This window comes from Carassius auratus, unplaced genomic scaffold (assembly GCF_003368295.1).
Source record: "Carassius auratus strain Wakin unplaced genomic scaffold, ASM336829v1 scaf_tig00214963, whole genome shotgun sequence".
Taxonomy (NCBI): Eukaryota; Metazoa; Chordata; class Actinopteri; order Cypriniformes; family Cyprinidae; genus Carassius; species Carassius auratus.
In genome coordinates, this window is record NW_020527884.1 from 168192 (window position 1) to 189399 (window position 21208).

Genomic DNA, 21208 nt, shown 5'->3' on the forward strand with positions numbered 1-21208 from the left:
TGGCTGTTTGAGAGAAAACATTTTTTAAAATTATTATTATTATTATTATTACTACTACTACTTATAAGTGGTCTTTGACCACTTTAAGTAAAGTAGCATCAGAAAAATGGCAAGATATGAGACATGAGGCCCGAGATGGCCACCACGCCCGAGTCCCCGGCCAAGGAGGCAATCCACGAAATCACTGCTAGTCCTGGCATGGGCAAGGAGGCCGTCCAAGAATTCACTGCCTGTCCTGTAACGGCCACGGAGGCCGCTGAAGAACTCACTGCCTGTCCTGTAACGTCTACGGAGGCCGCTCAAGAATTCAATACCTGTACTGTTATGGCCAAGTGGTCTTTCCATGTCTCTGCTCCACCATGGCTTCTAGCTCTGCCTGCACCGCCTGGCCACCCCGCTTGGCCAGCACCACAATGGCTTCCCGTTATGCCAGCACCGCCATGGCTCCATACTCCCCCCTCTGCTTCATGGTCTGTCTCTGCTCCACGGCCCAGGTCCCCCTCTGCTTCATGGACTGTCGTTGCTTCACGGCCCAAGTCCCCCTCTGTTCCATGGTCTGCCATTGCTCCACCCTCCAGGTCCTGTTGCTCTCCACGGGCCTGGCCCTCCAATCCCCCCCCCCGTTCCACCTCCACTCCACCATCCTCCAGAACTTTTTGTGTTTTGTTGTTTGGGCGTCTGGAGCCGCCCTTAGAAGGGGGGATATGTAATGTCTGTTTTGACTTTTGTGTCATGTTTTGGGTTTTGTTTCATGTTCTTGTTTCCAGGTCTTTTATTTTGTTATTGTTTGTGTCATGCTTCCCTTGCCCTCTTGTCTTCATGCTATTGGTTCCTCTTGTTCTTTGTGTCATGTTCTGATTGGTTTGTCTTGTCATGTGATTAACATTTCTGTTTATTCATTGGTTGTTTTAGTCGTGTGCCTTGTCCCCCATTGGTTTGTTCATGTCATGTGTCCTTTTGTCTGTTATAAGTAGTCAGGTTTTTGCCCTTATGGCTTGTCGTGTATTGACGTATGTATCTGCTGTCGGTGAGTCCTGTCTGTTCATGCCATGCCATGTCAAGTCTTTGTTAACTGTTTGGATTATTGGATTGTCAACTTGTAAATAAACTGCACTTGGGTTCATCTACGCTCGCCTTCAGTGGACTGATCGTTACAATGAGTAAATATATTAAACCTGTTCTTATGAATATTCATGAGATGATCCAACATATTATAAATTGTGTTATAATGCACTCCTTATAATGCTTTAAGAATACCCTTATAATGTATAATATGGGCTTCATGGAAAGTGTTAATACAAAAATACTTGAACAGAACAGGATGAAATGGTGTTATTCCTGGGCCTGTGTAGACTTCTCAGCTTCATACCTAAAAAAACAGTAAAGAAAGAAAAACAGAAAAGGCAATTATTTTAAAATACTACAAAAACATTTACAAAAGCATTAAAAAGAATGCGTGGTTATAATTAAGTTGTGCCAGCAATTCATATTTTTGCCCAAGTTATACTACTAAAGGTAATATGAACAAGTTAAAAGTGACACTATTCAGTTTAGAAATTAAATTTTAAAAGTACTATTATTTTATTATTTTGTTATATATTCAATAACACAAGTTATTGCTTCACACCAACAGCTTTATTCATGATTCATCTTTTATTTTTCAGAGCTGAACTTTAACAACACAGAATTACCAGAATATTAACTATTTCATCAATGAACATACATACAGCCTACAAGTAAAATCATATATAACACATTTTGAAAGTGGAAAATAAATGGTGTAAATATAAAAATTTACAGTCTCCCCTCTGGTCTGACAGCCGTGCTGCGGGAGGAAAAGGAGAGTTAGCACAGCTAGACAGAGTTCACTCACACTATTTTTTTTATAAAAATAATGTAGCTTTATATCTAGCAATCATCATCAGAATAAAAGGTATAAAATTAAAGTAAACTTACCTCACTCTTGTGGGCTTTCATCTTTACAATAAATCTGTCATGGTGCCATGCCATCTCACGAGGAGATGTTTGTTAACAGCTAAAAATGACTAACACCTAAAATGTAACTTATTACACTCTGTGCTGTCTGTTTTGGGGGGATGGACATTAATAAATCAGACATTATTTTAGTTTATCCCAATTTGATACTTTACTGCATGTTAGGTGTGGATAAATGTATTATTCATGCAACAATGCTTATTACTGTAATAACGTTCATTAAAAAGCATTGCTATATGGATGATAAGAACTTGCTCTCATTAATGTTTTTATCAGGATATTTGTAAAAGGTTAACTACCAAACTGAGTGAAATTGCATAGCATTCTTCATGACCAGAGTTTGCATATTTCATTCTGTAATTATACATTTTATGCTCTCCAAAAAGACTCTTATAATATCTGGATCTGGCAACACAACGGAGAAGCAACTCTCTATCAAGGCCCGTTCGGTGACCAAATAAAGTAACTGTCGTTAAAACACATGAAGTCGTCTTGTTTGTTTTATCAATTAAGCCGTGCTGACCAGCATTTCCCTCCCGCAGTGGAGCTGGCTGACCAGCTGACAATCGTGAGAAAGACGATAAATGTTTTTAGATGACCTCCAGAGCACGCACCCTTCTAAATGAGACACAGCTGATATCTGTTCCCTAATTAAGCACATTAACTCTTCAAACTTTTATATTTACACCATTTATTTTCTACTGGCACATCCGACACATTTGCCCACAAAGATAGCATTTTTAATCTATTATGAAACAGACGTGCCTGTATGCGCTCACATTAAAAGCATATATATGGGCGTTTGCGTTACACGCAGAAACATTCAAAAGCATTGAAACTTGTTTCAAAAGCCTCTGCCCAATGAATGTATAAATAAAATATCCTAGGTTTGCTAAGTAAACTGCCAACATTTTATTTTTTTATACAACGTTAACATTGACCCTTCAGCTACGACAGTTCAGTCCCGACTGGTTTCGTCAAATATTTAAAAAAAGATGTACATCTAATTATATAACAGCAGCAGTAATTTGGCTACTAGAAAGTGAAATATAATTATCTTACCTTGATAGTTTAGAGAGTTTATTCATTGACACTCTAATGGGCCAAGCTGGGGCCCACATTCAGCCCATCAAAGTGCCCACTCTGAGCCCATGCCCAGTTGACACCCACATAGCCCAGATAAATCCCATGTGGGGCCCACATGGACATGTTGGCTGGGAAATAAACTAAAATGAGTTTTGCTTGTGTCTGATGATTAGAGGTAAATCTAGCCCTGCTTCTAAAAAGACACAGAAGTGATTTCAGTACTTTTTAAAGGAGTCTATGTTCTTTTTACAAAGTCTTGATTTTGTTTTGGGGGTGAACTAGAACATGATCTCATCCCAGCAAACATGCCCGCGTGGGCCCACTGCGGGTTTTCTGTGGGACCGTGTGGGCAGAGCAAACTCACACTAAACCCATGTGACACTAAACCCACAGCAGATTTGCCCACAGGGGGCGTGTTTGCCCTATTGGGGCCCCATGATGGTTTTCTGTGGGCAAGCCCACTGTGGGTTTGCCCACATGAAACCCGCTTGGGGCCCCTTGTGGGTTAGCCCATGCGGGGCCCATAGCAGTTTGGTCATTTGGGGCCCTATGGGGATTTTCTGAGGGCACCCTGTTTTTTTTATTTTTTTCTAATATTTAAGAAAAAAATTACTTTTTTTATATTACATATATTTATATATAAATAAATGTTTTTATTTATATACATAATAAATGTAGAAAATATTTATGTAAACAAAAACATTTAGTTTGGATGCAATTAATAGCGATTAATTGTTTTACAGCACTAATAGCCATTAATTGTATTCTCATTCGACAGAAATACTATTTTCTAATTATTTACCTGGCCTATAACACTTGGTGTAAATGTTATTACCTAGAACAGAAAACATACACTTTGACTACTTAACTATTTTGTAGGCAACAAGTAATGTTAAATGGTTTACTAAAAAAATTAAAGCAGCTGTGATTTTCAAAATGAAAGAAAGGTACAAGCTAAGGATGTTTCAACTATTATCATCATTTCCTTTTGACCCTGATAAACCGGTAATTAATTTTCTATGCAAGTGACATAATATACAGTTCTCATACTATTTGTGTAAATAGCCGTGCTAAAACATGTATGACTTTTTTCACACCAACAGATTAGGTTACATCTAAGAATCACAATGTTTTGTAAATGACATTTTTCTTACACCTCAAGATTTAGCCGTATCAAGATTTTGGACGGCCGTTCACAATTTGTTTGTTGGACTGTATGTTTTTAGGTGATCTTTGTGTGGTGTCATCGTAATAGGAATAAATTAAAATTAAGAAATTAAGTTACAGTTTTTTTCTTCGAGATATTTCTTTTAGTGCAACTTTGTGTCTGTCCAAAAAGTGTGATCGCATGAAGCATCAACGCAAAAATGAAGTCTAGCTGTTTTACACTTAAAACTATTACAAACTAAACAAATCAAACGGTTCCGCCGAAAGTTGCACACTTGTTTAAGTTTGAGCGTGTTAAAGTTTCCACACTCTCGTTGAGATACATTTTATCCATAACCTTTCGTGTATTCGTGACCAAATCACTAAGAAAGAGAGTATAGCAAGAAAACTAATGTTTACAATGCATATAGAATTCAGAATACAGTTGTTAAAGTATTTTTTTTAAATGTTGATTTGTAAATGAAATTTGTATTACACCGTTTAGATTTAGTCATCGTGTTCAGATAGCAGATGACACAATTCACATTTTGTTTTAAGACTCCTGTAAGTTCATGCTAACTCTTGCATGGGAAAGAGAGCAGGATGAGCACATTCTATTCATTTAAGAAAAATTATTAAACATTTGCCCGAACTTTTTTATTACACTCTCTTGACAATCATTTAATCATCTTGTACTCTATTTTGTTTGTGTTTTTGTCCGTTTGACCAAACTCGGAGAATAGTCTTTATCTAAAAAACATTGAAAAAAATACACGGCTGGTGGGCCGGATCAACATTAAAAGTTTTCACAATAGTTTAGAAGAGAGGATTTCACTATTAGGTATTTGTTATTCTGATACACATTTCCTGTATAAAAGAGTATGTCTATAACCTATTCAAGGGCATTTAGTGCAATCTTAATCACGGTAGATGCTAATGCTTATGACCGAAGGGGAGTACACATGGGCCTACTCTTTAATGTCAAGTGGAAATGTTGAAACAAACAAGTACGACGAGTAAAATGTGAACATGGCCACAGGCATCTAAGAAGGTTGACAGTGTGTTGTATTGCTCTGGTTTTGGCAAGGGTGTGGTAACATCCACTGACCCACAGAATGCAGATCATCTTAATTTAATACTTTGCTCTTCAAGAGATAAGGGAGGTTATTCAGGCCAGCTATCTGGTGGCAGCTTGAGGAATGGTGGACCCCGACTCCACCAGCTCCCTATTGAGAGGTCTCTGAGAGACTTGCCTCGAGTAATATCATCCGCTGAGTTGTCTCTAAATTTTACATGGTGCCAGGAAGCAGATTCTGTCAGCTCTTGAATCTCCATTACACGTGTCCCTACAAACACTTTGTAGCAGCATCAGCTCGATTAATAGTGTATGGGGATTGTAAGTTCTGTAACTAGGACTTTGGAAAGTTGAGAAACACAAAGAGCTGCACATAACTCCAGACGGTGTAAGGACTGCTGCTTGTGAGGAGCTACTCAAGACCTGGCAGCCATAAAGGCAACTTCAACTTGACCGTCTGTACTGTACTAATCCACTGAAACATGCCTTTTCTTATACATCACAGAAGACGTGAATCTCATGCCTACAGGACGGGTGATCCATCTTTGAGCTGAAGTAACATCTGGGCAGAGAAATCTCATCTAGTCCATTCAACTCTTTCTCCCATTCACACCACAAGGTAAAGATGCTTGTGGGTTTTACTTGGGACTTTGAATCATAACAAACATCTCTCCTCTTGGTTGATGAGTCTGGAGCATAAGTAACTGTTCTAGAAATATCATCCTGAACGTGGAGCTCGTACTCCAACCAATCCGCAAAGTCAAGAAGAGTAGGAACTGTTATCCTTGATGGGTGAACATACCTCCTCAAACTGGTCCAAAGCTTTTGTTGAAGTTTGTCTTGTAGCCTGGACACATGCGAACCACATTCAAATTCAGCTGCCCCTTCTGACACCAGCTGCTCTAGCATACTCATTCATGAACTTACAAGGAGGACAAATAGCTTGAATGCTTAAATATCTCCTGATGTTGGGACTTTCCAGAACTTCAGCAATATTCTGAAGAACAAGCTTGTGTGGTTGACCATACATCGTTTTCAGAGCTCGCATGGTATCTGTGTAGGGTCTCACAGAATTACAGTAAGAATCGGCTACCAAGGACCTGATATTTGAAGCATTCAGTTGAATCTGCTGGGAGAAGGTTCTCCAGTGCCATCCGCAGTCTCAAAAACTGTTTTGGGTCTGCTGGTGTTAAGACAGGTATGTTAGGTGCTGGTCCCCGGTAAATTCTCTCTTGCATTTGTACCATTTTAACTCTAGGTGTAATCTCAGGTTGCTGTGGTAGGTGGAACTCTCTCTTCTCAGGATAATGCCTGTGTATGAATTGAGGGTTGTCGTCAGAGTAATGAACAGCTTCAGCAGTCTGTGATGACCTCCGTGGGATAACACAATAGCTCTCACTAGCATGTGTCTTTTCTAACCTGGGTGAAACTGACCAGTCCCTCATCTGCCTTGTCAGCTGCTCACACTGGACAGATATGTGCTGGAAAACATCCCCAGAACATGGTGAAGGCTCCCTCTGGGTAACTGATGAATGCTGGCTGTGTTGGGCTTCTTAGTACTAGGGGCTGGCACTGGGGTCACTGAGCGCCAAGGAGTCTCTATTCCTGTGGTGATCTGCTGGATCTCTTGCTTTAATGTAGCATTTCTTGAGGCCTTGTAGTGCAGAAAGGATCTTGGGTAGGATGTGGCTATGTAGCTGATCACTGTCTCTCTTCATCTCTGTCCACATAGACTTAATGTCGGATAGCTGTTGGGCTTGAAGGTGAAGCTTACCTTTTTTTGATTGTATATCTTACTCTTGCCATTCATCTTGAAGAAGCAGATCACCTGCATATGAGTGCTGGCTCTTTGGAGATGATGATCTCGATACATACTCTGGCATGGGTGGAGCTTCCTCTACTCCGGCTTGACCCAGATGTGCAGTTGGTACTGCTCTCTCCACATAGCCTGATCCAGGGACTTGATAATCTGCCAAATGATTATGTGGCCTTATTTGTCGTTGAGGGTGAACAACTGGAGGATCTGGCTTGGAATTGTACATCATCTCTCTGCTGCGATTCACCAATCCGGGTCGAAGGACCATTTGAAATATAGGGAGTTCGGAAGTGCACAATTTGGATGGGCGCGAAACACACCAGGCAGTCAGTTAGGACTGAATGAGCCAACTCTTAACTGAAGAGGCACCAAGCAATATCTAGTTTGCCTTTAGTTTACTGGAGAACTTGTAGTATATAAGTGTGGTTCTGCAAGAATTCAATGAGAAAACTAATTTACTGATATATACATACAGGTGTTACACAAATATAAACATCCATGTGAATAATGAAACACTTATCAAATGAACATAGTAATGACATTAAGTATTCTGAACAGTTCTTAGCGTTAATTATTTGAATGTCCACAAGAGAGTGCTATTAGCACGTGAATGCAGCTTAACCATGCATAAATGAATACAAGCATGTGACAAAAGGCTAATCATCACATAATAATAGTCTCCAAATAGCATGATGTGCAATATATATAAATATCTCGTACTGAATCAGAACATTGGAATACTTAGAAATACACTAAATAGGTAGATTAATACAGTCAGGATGGTGCTAATCGACAATTCTTATAAACTGGAACAAACAGACGATTTCTCAATCACAGAAAATTAAGCAAACAACTTAATGGCAATTCAGCGTGGATAGATAAGTATTAGAAGTCTGAAAATGGCGGACTTTCCACTCTCGCACGAGTGATGCAGCTGCTGGATGATGTGGTAGCATCGAGCACTCTGATTGGTTGGGATTATCAAGGACATTCAAGAATATCCAGGCCTTTTGTACAAACACAGCTGATTTGCATTTAAAGTACCCTGCACTGAAACCAATCACTGTGAACAGGGCTGTTTTCGAAAGGGTAAAAATTGTTGTTTTAAACTACAATTAAGAAATGTTACCTAAAGTATGTTATAGACTTTTTATTAAGACCCTAAAGAGTCATAAAAACTTGTGGAAAATGGGCATCCCAAGGTATCCTTTACACACAAAACACTTTCCACACTGAGAGCAGGTTCAGTTCAGTTCATTTTATTTATTTCCCAAAGGCAATTTGGTTGCAGCAATCAAACATTTCACATAAACAACAAAAACACAATACATTTCCTTCCTAAAAAGTTCTTACCTTAAATTTATAAACTTTACAACTGAAGGGATAAAAAGTTATTTTACTTCCCTGGTTTACAATCAAGACAATTGTTTTTCACTTTTAGAGAATTAAACCAGCACAACAGTGAAAAAGATAACAGTAACTCAATATAGGATCTGTAGAACATGCACATCAATGTTTTGTCCACATTAAATAACCTTAGTTTCTGCAAGCAATACAATATTTGCTGCCCACTCTTACACAAAACCTCAGTATTGGAAGAAAATAAAAATTTGTTATCCAACACAGTGCCCAAATACTTGTACTGTTAAACACTCTCAATACCTACTCCATGAATAGTTTTATTTATTTTAATCAGGTTTGTTAAAAGTGTGCTTGAATGAGGTTACAATTAAACTATTTGAAAACCAGTTGAAATTAATGATGCAATCCTTTAAATCTTAACTTTTGAGTGTAGCAGAATTAAATGGATGTAAAATTATCATCATGTCACATGTCGCATTGTATTTAATGTGACAGAATTTTTTTTTTATATTTTATAGTTTAAATATAATATTTAATATATTTGATAGTTATGTATAGCCTATATTATTGTATTTTAAATGGTGTAAAAACTTGGCCTCAAAAAGCATTTTCCCTGTGGGGACAAACACTTCTGGGAATTCTATAAAATTAATAAAAATCAAATAGCCTATTGATGGCTCAAGAAGGAGTAATTTTTCAAATAACAGTTTTATTTTTAAAAACGTTAATAAACTGTAACCCTAAATGTTTTTAAGTGTAATATTTTTGTAAAGGCTAGGGACAGAAAAATGGACATTTCCACAGAATGACCCATACATGCCTATTTATAATAAACGCAGCATTCTTTTGTAGGCCTATAATTCTAATATCGTTCTCACCTATTATATTATCTTCTAGCTCTCCAAGAATATGCAGAACCAGCGATCAGAAGGATTATTTGCCATTTTACAAGCCTTGAGTCTGCGAACACCGCTCCTCTTATTGATACCGTAAGCCTGCGACGTGATGCCCTCGCTGTCATGTCAGTGCTCCGTGGCTATGGAGGATTGCATTTCTCCACAGCCTGCGAAGTTCTCATATGTGATTTCAACTAAATGTATCCAGAGTGGACCAAGCTCGCCAAGATAGCCTGTGTAATCCCTGTCTCGAGTGTTCCTGCAGAGAGGGGGTTCTCGCTGCAGAATCGGATCAAGACGAAGCAGCGAAGTCGCATTGCGGAGAACAAGGTAACGCAGCGTATGCGCATTGCAAGTTGTGTAGACACTGGGAAGTTTTGATTTTAAGTCGGCAGCTGCACAATTCAGCACAGCAAAAAAGCGTAAAAAGTAGCCAAAAATGACGCGAGACAATATTATAGGCCTAATCATTTGTTGGTTCAAGTTCATTTGACAAGGAGTTATTTCACACGGTGGCCAATTTAAATGTTACCAGCTAAATGAGACTGTTTGCTTAAGTAAAAACAATGCTATATTCGGATATTTTATGTGGGGAAGGGGGGTTGGTTTGTTAAACTATGAAATGTGAAACCATAGTAAAAAACAATTGGTTGATTGACGCCAACGTTCATGTTTTCTTTTTCTGTCTATTTGAAAATTAGGCTAATAAAAAGGTTGCATATACGGCCTGATTATGTCATTTTTTAAGTTACATAAACTGCTTTCAGTTTTCCTCAACTTGACTAATTAAGAGGCGATATTTGACCGGCATATCATCAAAATGTCCTGAAAACGAAACCTCCATTTTTTTTCTAGCGGAAACGCTGATAGATGGTATACTTTATTAGCATGATTTTTGGTCAGTTAGGTCTGTTAATATCACTGTCTTAGTACATTTAGCCATGTTAAGCGTTTTTCACAGTAAGCATTTTAGAGTGTCCCCTGTCATCCAGCGCAGCTGCCCCCTCAAGCATCAGGTCGCGGAGCAACATCAAAAAGAACAGCTGAGACCAGCCGACAGGAGTAGCTGAAGCCTTTGTGAAATCTGTAAAATACAGCCGTGAAAGTAACAGGCATACCTGCTGAAGTCACGGACAACCTCCGCGTCAGTACCCATACCCAAGAGAGCGTGATCAGATAATGAGCTCACACGCTATCCGCATGAGGAATGACTCCACGCGAATCCAGTGTCCTGGTGGGCCAGTGGTGGCGCGATAATCAGTCTAGATTTCCGCTGCCCTCCAAAGTCGTGCGCAAATACATGTGTGATACATGTTAGAACTCTTTGATTTATTTATTTTTTTTGGTAAATTCATGTTCTTGTTGGCATTTAACAATAAACAAAAATGTTTTAAAACGTGTCTCTATGTCAGTTAAAAAAGCAACAATATACCGGTATGCTACATAACTCAACGATAGAGCTTTGTATGCAGCAAAATCAGGAGAAATTATGTTAAAAAAAAACAAACCCGGTGGTAATACCGCCACTCATAATAACCGCAGGGGACATTTCTTAACTGCTACAGCCCTACTCCTCACTCAAGAAGCCAACGATTACAGAATTAGCAGCAAATTTTATAATATGCCTATTTCTAAAACTATTCTTACAGTCTTTGTGAACAACATAAATAAGGGGGAGAGGACACATCCTTGAGGTGATCCAGTTGATGACAGTCATTCAGAAAAACAGTCATTAAGGGTGTACTCACACTAGGCACGGTTGCCATGAACCGGGCTCGAGTACGTTTGTCCCCCCTCCCCACTCCCCCTCTGGCCTGCACTCACATAAAGGGTTTCAGCATTCGTGCCGGAGCACGCTTACGTCATTATGGTGCAACAGTTTCGGGATAAACAGGAAGAGCGGCGCTCTCTGAACACAATCGAGTCCATCGCTCTGTTTTCTTTGTGGATAATTTTGTGTCGTTTGGTCCACAGCCCTCTCAAAGCCTGTTGTTAAACAGATGTGTCGCCTTAGTGGCGTGAAAATTTTCACGACTTTGCAGTTTTTAGTTTTTATGCGTTTTGCACCTCTGCCGTAGACCAAAGCGACCCTTTCCCTGCCATGTTGGTTTTGGAGCGTCGCAAAACCGTGATGCAAAGCGTCCTTTTCCGTGCTCCGGCACGGTTAGCGCTCACACTGCATGCGAACCGCGCCCGAGTCCAACTGAACCGTGCCCTGGCCCACCTCTTCCAAGCGGGCCAGGGCCGGCTAATCGAGCCGCGCCCGGGCACAATTCGGAGCACTCACACTAGTCAAACGAACCGCGCTTTGGTGGTCAAACGCACTCGGGCACGGTTCAAACTGGCTAGTGTGAGTACACCCTTACTTTAACTCCCCAAGGTGAAAGGCTTTTATGAAGAGTGGGTTACCAAATGAACCTTGCAATGTCCTTTCTGTGTAAAAGTTTTTCCACACTGAGAGCAAGTGAAAGACTTTTACCCCGTATGAATTAACATGTGAGTCTTTAAGTTACCCTTCTGTGTAAAGCTCTTTGCACACTGAGAACAGCTGAAAGGCTTTATTCCAGTATGAATTAACATGTGCGTCTCAAGGCTTTCTTTGCGTGCAAAAGTGTTTCCACACTGAGAGCAGCTGAAAGGCTTTATTCCAGTATGAATTAACATGTGGTTCTTAAAGCATACTTTATATCTAAAACTCTTTCCACACTGAGAGCAGCTGAAAGGTTTATCTGAAGAGTGAGTTACCAAATGATTCTTAAGTTGTCCCGTCTGTGTAAAACTCTTTCCACACTGAGAGCAGATGAAAGGCTTTATTCCAGTATGAATTAACATGTGCATCTCAAGGCTTTCTTTGCGTGCAAAAGTGTTTCCACACTGAGAGCAGCTGAAAGGCTTTATTCCAGTATGAATTAACATGTGGTTCTTAAAGCATGATTTCCATGTAAAACTCTTTCCACATTGAGAACAGCTGAAAGGCTTTATTCCCGTATGAATTTTCATGTGGTTCTTAAGGCATGATTTCCATGTAAAACTCTTTCCACATTGAGAACAGCTGAAAGGCTTTATTCCCGTATGAATTTTCATGTGGTTCTTAAGGCTTACTTTATGTTTAAAACTATTTCCACACTGAGAGCAGATAAAAGGCCTTTTGACTTCTGTTGTTTTAAGGCTGGAACTCACTGATTTTTCTCCATTGACATCGTGATCTTTCTGATCCTGATATTCCTCCTGCACCTCATTCAGATCTTGCCTTTCTTCTTTCATCAGGCCTATAAAAAAAAGAGTGAAAATCAAATGGTAAATTTGAAAAATAAGAGGATAAAATATTTGTGTCAAAACTGTCCTTTGTTAACACAGTGCAATGAAAATAACTAAAAACACTGCATTATGCTGACAGGTCAATAGATGGTGATATCACTTTGTAGAGAAACACTACACACTGACAGCTCCAGCAAACAAGGTTTGTTCTTTGATCACTTTCATTAATTTAACAAATTAAATGACATTTTACATTCATATAATTGGGAGAAACAATGTTTAGTTTGGTCACTGATTCACACACACATAAAACATTGAACACTTTGAGACAAATACAATCTGACTGAACTCTAAATAATTGGGTCATTCTCACAAACCTGTTGAAACGCCATGGCACTAATTATTTTAAATATTAAACATGCAATTTAGTAATATATAAAAACCTCATAATAAAAGACAATACTGTTCTCTGCCTCACACAAGAGTAATTTCAACATAGGAATTAATTATTTTTGCATTTTAATTGCATTTTCTGCTGAAATTCTCATTACCGCAATGCGTCCAGCTGTGTCTGAACTCTTGTTGTAATTTAAACAAATTAAAATTAAAATATTCTGAAAAAAGTAAATGAATATGGATATGGTTTGTGTCCCAGTAAAACAAAAGGCTTAAAAAAATAAGTTTTTTTTAATAACATAATTGTGTAGTGTACCGCATATATGAAGGAAGGTATTGGCAAAATCCCACCTGTAATAAATCACTTTGAGTTATACACGCCTTACAGTTTGGCAATGTTTTATTTAAATGTTAGAAGCCACGTTAGTTAAAATACATTAGACGTTTTAAACCCAATCGGCGGAATTGTCAGACGGTCCCTTACGCATCAACACACTGGGCTGTTTTTAAATAATATTTTGAGGTTGATATAAAGTTGTTGCATATTGTTAAAACTAATCGTGGTTGTGGTATCTTTGTAGTACTGATGTAGTAGTGGCACATGAAAGCGAATGTCTGGCGAACATTGAACCTAAAACTAACTTTACCACGCTGGTTTCTACTACTAGCGTAAAAACCTATACACAGTCTCCCAGGCTTGGAGTTCAATACAGTTTCTTGATTTTCAAAAAGCAAAAATAAAGTCTAATTAAAGTAATAATTAAATCTCCTCAGTGTCAGTGCAGTTGCATTTCCATAAGAAATTTAAAACGTATTTAAGGCAAATGTAATGATAGTTAACGTCTTATTTTTACATAAAGGATTTGTGTACCAAAAATATTATTTAAAGATGAATGCAGAATAAACGCCAACCTCCTTGTTTCTCGGGTTTAATTCTCCTGGCTCCTCGTGTTTTATTCTCCGAGTTTCTGGCTCCTCGTGTTTTATTCTCCGAGTTTCTGGCTCCTCGTGTTTTATTCCCCGGGTTTCTGGCTCCTTGTGTTTTATTCTCCGGGTTTCTGGCTCCTCGTGTTTTATTCCCCGGGTTTCTGGCTCCTCGTGTTTTATTCCCCGGGTTTCTGGCTCCTCGTGTTTTATTCTCCGGGTTTCTGGCTCCTAGTGTTTTATTCTCCGGGTTTCTGGCTCCTCTTGTTTTATTCTCCAGGTTTCTGGTTATTCTCCTGGTTTCTGGCTCCTTGCGTTTTATTCCCTGGGTTTCTGGCTCCTCGTGTTTTATTCTCCTGGTTTCTGGTTCCTCGTGTTTTATTCTCCAGGTTTCTGGTTCACTCGTGTTCTCTTCACTCTCCTCTTTAACAAACTCCATCTTCACAGCAGCAGATCCCAGTTCAGATGAAATTCCTGCTTGATTCCAAACTTAGTCACGACTGTGAGGACGAGAATATTAGTTATTTTTTAACCTGATTCAAAAACTGTATTTCTTTATTTACAGAAACAACTTTTCTAACAGTTTTTATTAAACCAGCATCACGAAAAAACAACAACAGAGAGTGCGGTGAAACTCATCTTCTTCCATCTTTAAAGGTGTTTTTCAAACAAACAAATGGTTTTAGCGCCCCCTGCTGGACTGGAGAGTGAAGCGGCGATAGGAGGAAGAAAAAAAATGACGTGTCATAAAGCCAAGTATGGTAACCTATATTCAGAATTCCTGCTCTGCATTAAACCCATCCAAAGTGCACACACACAGCCGTGAGCACACACACAGCCGTGAGCACACACACACACACACACACACCCACACCCAGAGCAGTGGGCATCATTTATGCTGCTGCGCCTGAGGAGCTGTTGGGGCCTTGCTCAAGGGCACCTCAGTCGTGGTACCGACGCCCCGAGATTCGAACCCACAGCCCTAGGGTTAGGAGTCAAACTCTCTAACCACTAGGCCACAAGAAAAAAAGCAGATCTGCAAAAATAAATTATACATAAAATAGACTCGCATGGTATTTGATCAACACCAGTACATGGTTTTTCTGTTGTTTGGTAATTCCAACACAAGCTAAATATGACAGCACTGACACAGCATTTTCTTACATAAGAAGTGACTTGGTTTACTTAGTTTTGTCTTGGCCACGACATTACTAGTGGGAACATGATAATATGTTGTGGCCACAAGATATTTATTTGTGGGAACATCATTAACTCGTGGGAATGTGTTGTGGCCACGAGATGATTTTGTCGAGGTAACGATATCCGTATGTCTTGGCCTCGAGATGTTTTGTTGAGGGAACAACATCCATTTTTCTCGTGGCCACGGCTTCTTATGTTGAGGGAATGACATGTTTTTCTCTTGGCTATGAGTTTAATGCCTAAACAAACCTGCGTGACCATAGCAACCCAGGATTAGCAGAGATGGATTCATTAATATTTTTTTTGAATTAAGAAGTTATTATATTATTTACAGTTTTAAACTTGACTTAAGACCTTAACAGTATCTTGGAGTCTCATACCTGTGCTTTAGAGTGCTGTCCGCCATGTCTGTGGTTTGTATGCAAACAAAACAATGGATTATTTACCTAGAGATATGGATTTATGGACTAATTTCAATAAAACACTTCTGGTAAGCATCGTTGAGCATTTATTTTTAGCATTTTACTAGTGCAGGCTATAGTTTTCCCCAAAATTTCTTAAAGTATGTACGAGTGAAGATTTGTTAAGTGTGTGTAAGGTTGAGGTTTTCAAATAAGTTAGTTGCAGTTATTTTTATAACGATAAAGTACTGCATCATATATGCATCGGTATGACTGAGATCATCTGCAATATCTCTGTCCTGCTTTTACAGCTGCTAAATGTAAGCAGACTATACTTGTACAGATGTACACCTCTGCCAAAACACGTGACTACAACACAAACAGTATTAAACGCAGTATGTTATGTTTATTTAAAAAAAAAATATTAAAATTAATTTAGTTCACGTCTAAGTACAATATTATGTTAGTCAACAGCCCCCCACCAGGGGTGCTGATGCTATGACGAGGGGGCTGCAGCCCCCGCAGCCCCCCCTTTCCCGCGCTAATGCTAGGGCTGCATGATTTATCGAAAATCGTGATTTGAGACGTTGCAATTTGCTAATCGCCAAAGCTTGCAATGCGGCTACAATATTACTCTGTTCCAGAACATATGCGTGACTGTCAGTCTTGAGTGACAGACTTACTAACCAATAGAGTGAGCGCACCTCCATTCTTCCCAATCAACTCTGCTCTAATCAACTGAGTAAACACCCACCATTTAAAAAAAAAAAAAAAAAAAAAAAAAAAAAAACGGAAAGCAGGAGAGAGACTGAGTGGGATTATGGCGTCTACAGGGTCAGGTCAATAGTCAATAGCAAATTAAAACTAAAGAAAAAAGCTATGTAACTTAATCTTTCAAAAAAACAGATAACGAACAAGAAAAAGATAATTTACAAGAGCTGGGTCACATTGCACATAAAGAGCATCTCTTATTGCATGTTCGCTATTCCCAGTTCATAAGACCGCACACAGACTGTGTCTCTGAATGCTTCTCATACTCGCGCTTCTCTTCTTTACACGGCGCAAATCCTGTGTCATGCACGAGCCGTTCACACTTGCCACACTCATGCAGCCTGTTTTCATAATGCTCGATTATATTCTCCCCTGCACCACAAATCTCCACGAGCGCATCTGGCAGTGTGGATGAGGCTTGACGCACACACACAACCTGCGACAACTAGCGCCTGGCTTTGCGTTTAAAATGAATGTAAGTTCAATCTAACTGCTTGCTAATTTTACTTGAATGAAATGAAACATTCAGCACATTTTCCACTTATTCTTAAAATCCAAAATCCAATGTAACATGTAATACTTTAATAATTGACTAAAGAAATACAGTTCCTTATTTATATAAAAAAAATATATTTCCAGTGAAATTCAGTAACTAAGTTAATTCTCACACGCACACGTACACACACACGAATCCCTTCCAAAACACAATTGAAAAGTGAAAGGATTTCAGGATTATAATGGGAATTGTATTAGATAGAACAACAGTACTTCCTATTGGAAAAATGTCAAAAACAAAAAGGATTTTTGTAATGGTTTCATGGAAACTGTAAGAATTTCTGTTTTTTTTTTTTCTTGTTTTCAGCAGGGTAATGATACTCATACTGTGCTGCACATTATTGACAATATTGAGCTGAAGCTTGACTTTGAAAATTTAAAAATCGCAAATCAAATAGCAATATCAGTCAAAAAATTAATTAGATTAGATTAATTAATTAGATATTTTCCCCATATCGCACAGCGCTAGTAGAGACACGAAGGAGTAAAGTAAGTTCAAGTAAAGTGTCTGCATTGACCATTTCATCATGTTATTTTTTTGCATTAACTGCAGGGAGTATTAACTGAAGAGACCTGATCAACAGCAAGCTTTGGATCTACTGAATGTGTATTTTTCAAGCATTTTATTGCAGGGTTCACTGGTATTTATTGGCATAGCCAATTATTGGTGAAAAGTGTTCATTAAATTACTTCAATGTATAGCAAACCAGATTTTTACCAAACCTCTGACCTTTGTTTTTCTGCAGAACTCAAAAGAAGATACTTTGAAGAATAATGGTGATCAAAACCACAAGTATGTCAGGTATGGATATTATAAAGGGCACTAAATTATTTCCTTTTTTTATATATATATATAATTTTGCCATCAATTTAAGAACAAAAAAATAAACAATTTACTTAGCAAATGGTGATAATGTTTGTTAATGAAAGATTTATTGAAAGAAAGAACGGGACAAATTATATATATATATATATATATATATATATATATATATATATATATATATATATATATATATATATATATATATATATATATATATATATGCACAGCTGTATTTTCAGCATAATTACTCCAGTCTTCAGTGTCACAGGATTCAGAAATTTTGCTGATTATTATCAATGTTGAAAAGAGTTGTGCTGCCCAATATTTCTGTCTACACTACAGGTCACAAGGTTTTTTTTTTTGTGGAGGGGGGGGGACTAATAGCAAGGATGAATAAAATTGAATACCAGTGGTAGAAATGACTTTTGTAGTTTGACAGAAGATTAGTTTTTTTTTTTTTTTGAACTTAGCATTTATAAAATAATCATGAAGAAAAAATTAATTTTATGTTTGTTTTTTGGGTGGGCCAAATAATACAGGAGAGATGCTAGAAATATCCTTTACTCTTTATGAATGTTTTTTTTTTTTTTAAATCTTCTGAGAAGCTCAAGAATTATGGTTCTTTGTTAGTGCTGGGCGGTAAACCGGTTCATATCAAAAACCGGTGTATATTTTCGTTACGATGTTAACTTTGAATATACCGCCATACCGGTGTATTTAATTACTCAGCGTTCGGAACGAACGTTATGCTTCGCCGTGGCCGCGAGACACGGTTTCAGACGGACCCTTTACAATGTTGCACTTCTAAGCAGCGACTGCGAGGCGTGGTGCTATGGTGTTATGTTACAACGCCTGTTTCACACAGTCCAGTCGTATTAACGAATTTCAGCTGCACGAGGTTGAGGTCCGTCAGTGCGTTAAAGGAGCGGTGCAGCGATTGTTAACGTACTGAGTCTATTTTTGCTGTGCTGCAGGCACTGAATTATACATTTCGAAATGAGAATCGGTAAGTACTTTGTAGCACTGCCATACTCTGAGAAACACAACAGTACCATACATGCCAAAATACTGAAATTGTTACTTTACAGAATTGCTAGACGTCCAGATGTTGGGGGCAGAGGAAGAATGTTCACTCCAGAGCAAGAGACCCATATAGTGAACATGGTGATTTCCAATAATGCGATAAGACTGCGCGAAATACAGCAGCGCATAATTGATAATGACACCATCTTTCAAAATATACACAGTGTAAGCATTTCTGCACTAAGTTGTGTACTTGCGCGCCACAGAATAAGAATGAAGCAAATTTACAGAGTTCCTTTCAAGAGAAACACAGAACGTGAAAAACAACTGCGATATGACTATGTGCAGGTAAGCTATAGTGTCAGTGGTTCTGAATTTGGAGGTGCATACTGTAGTGCTGTGCATGGGCCTGATGTGTTGCATCTGTTTTGTCTTGTCCAGAGAGTGATGGAACTAGAAGCAGATGCCATGGGACATGAGCTACTTTTTGTAGATGAGGCCGGTTTTAACCTCAGTAAAACCAGGAGACGTGACAGGAACATTACTGGACACCGTGCCATCATCAATGTCCCAGGACAACGTGGTGGTAACATAACCATGTGTGCAGCTATAAGCCAAAATGGTGTTGTTCACCATCATGCAACCATAGGCCCATACAACACTGAACACATTATTGCATTCCTGGACACCTTACATGACATGCTCACTGTTCAGAGACCAGAGCATACCCGATATGTCATCATATGGGACAATGTTAGTTTCCATAGGGCTGCTTTGGTCCGCAACTGGTTAACAGACCACCCATCCTTCATGGCACTCAACCTCCCTCCATACTCTCCATTCTTAAATCCCATCGAGGAGTTCTTCTCTGCCTGGCGCTGGAAAGTGTACGACCGTCATCCTCATCAACAGGTAGCCCTTTTACAGGCAATGCAGAAGGCATGTGGAGATATTGACCAGGCATCATGTCAGGCCTGGATACGGCATTCAAGGAGATATTTTCCCCTGTGCCTTGGACTGGAGGATACGAAATTTTGTGGCCGGACCCAGAAAGACGACATGATGTAGGCTGATCGTCTTTTTTTTTTTCCTTTTCTGAAATTACTATTTTGTGTTCTGACTTTGTCTTGGTTTTGATGAGTGTGAATAAACACCAATACTTGAAGTTTGGATCCTTTTCACTCACTTCACTTCACTTGTATGTTTACATGACACTATGACAAAAGTATGACCTCAAACTGATATCTGTACATAGAGAAAGCAAAGGCCAGATGTGTTTTGTATTCATACCATAAGTGTGTAGTTGGCACATTGTGTGCTTAGTAGATGATGGCTTGTATTTACTGTTTGATATGAAAACACCATTTTTACAAAGGTGTGAAGAGTTAATCTAGCTGTGTTCGCTTTTACAAGAGAACTGCAATGTTTTGATAATTGGGTGAAAGGTTTTCTTATTTGTGTGTAGAGTTTTGCAAAATAGTTACTTAAAAATGTGCTTAAGCAATCAGAAAAAAACTGTAAGACCCATGGGATTGCTTGTGATAAAGAATTAAATGCAAAATGCACGAGACTGTTTCTGTCTGTGGTGTTTTAATTTTAAATATTTTAACAAGAACAGTAGGCTAATTATTGTGTTTAAATGTTTTGCCGCTTGCTTGATCAGCTTATTATACAAACCTAGAAGTAACATGCATGAATAATGCATTGTTTATATTTATTGAGTTTAAACTAATGTCTCAGTGGTTTTCAACCTGTGGTCCGCGGCCCCCTAGTGGGTCGCGGTGGTATTGCAGGTGGGCCGCCAACTATTTTGTTCATTTCCAGTCCATTCTAGGGCGGTGCGATTAAAATAAATCATCAGAAAGTCATGATTTGAGTGTGCGCGATTTCTAAATCGCTTTATAGCACGATTTCCCGCGGCCCTGACCTCCCGTAGTATGCTATCCGATCCAATCAGAATCCATTGCGCCTAGAACGAGAACAGAACAGACTGGGCATATGCCTAACTCAAGGTTCACACACTGTCTGTGATGCGCCTTTTTTCTGACCCCATTTTAATGGATCAGAGCGTTCACACTGCACGCGCTAAAAGGCTAGAAATACAAAACGTGCGAAAATAATTAATATCTAGCACATGAGCATAGAGAGAATTGTGAGTGCACAGGATGCATTTTAAGTGAGAGGAGACACGTTTTAAAGCTGCAGTAGGTAACTTTTGTAAAAATGTATTTTTAACATATTTGTTAAACCTGTCATTATGTCCTGACAGTAGAATATGAGACAGATAATCTGTGAAAAAAAAAAATCAAGCTCCTCTGGCTCCTCCCAGTGGTTCTATTGCCATTTGCAGGAATACATGGCTCCCCGTAAGAAACAACCAATCAGAGCTGCGGTCCGTAACTTTTTTGTGTGTTCAAAATTTACAAAATGTATATAATAAGTGAGTACACCATGAATAGGGCTGTGACGGTTGCCGTG

At 38.8% G+C, this 21208-nt stretch overlaps 2 protein-coding genes across 4 annotated transcripts in view; one reads left to right on the plus strand and one right to left on the minus strand.

The window, feature by feature from the left end:
- Positions 1–144: 144 nt before the first annotated feature.
- The window catches only part of LOC113093316 (zinc finger protein OZF-like), a 40472-nt gene continuing 19408 nt past the window's right edge, over positions 145–21208 (minus strand). For 2 of the 3 annotated variants that reach the window (XM_026259126.1, XM_026259127.1), the window contains 2 exons: positions 13943–14454; positions 11658–12645 (listed from right to left, as the gene is read on the minus strand). In XM_026259126.1, the coding sequence (XP_026114911.1) occupies positions 11852–12645; positions 13943–14393 (1245 nt within the window). In that variant the 5' untranslated portion in view covers positions 14394–14454 and the 3' untranslated portion in view covers positions 11658–11851. Of the gene's footprint in view, positions 1370–11657; positions 12646–13942; positions 14455–21208 lie in introns of those variants that run through there. The other variant, XM_026259128.1, reaches the window with a different exon arrangement.
- LOC113093321 (uncharacterized) lies at positions 18348–20291 on the plus strand. Its single transcript, XM_026259136.1, has 2 exons — positions 18348–19078; positions 19172–20291. Exons 1-2 carry the CDS (start codon positions 18704–18706, stop codon positions 19796–19798), a joined length of 1002 nt encoding a protein of 333 aa, XP_026114921.1. The 5' UTR covers positions 18348–18703; the 3' UTR covers positions 19799–20291.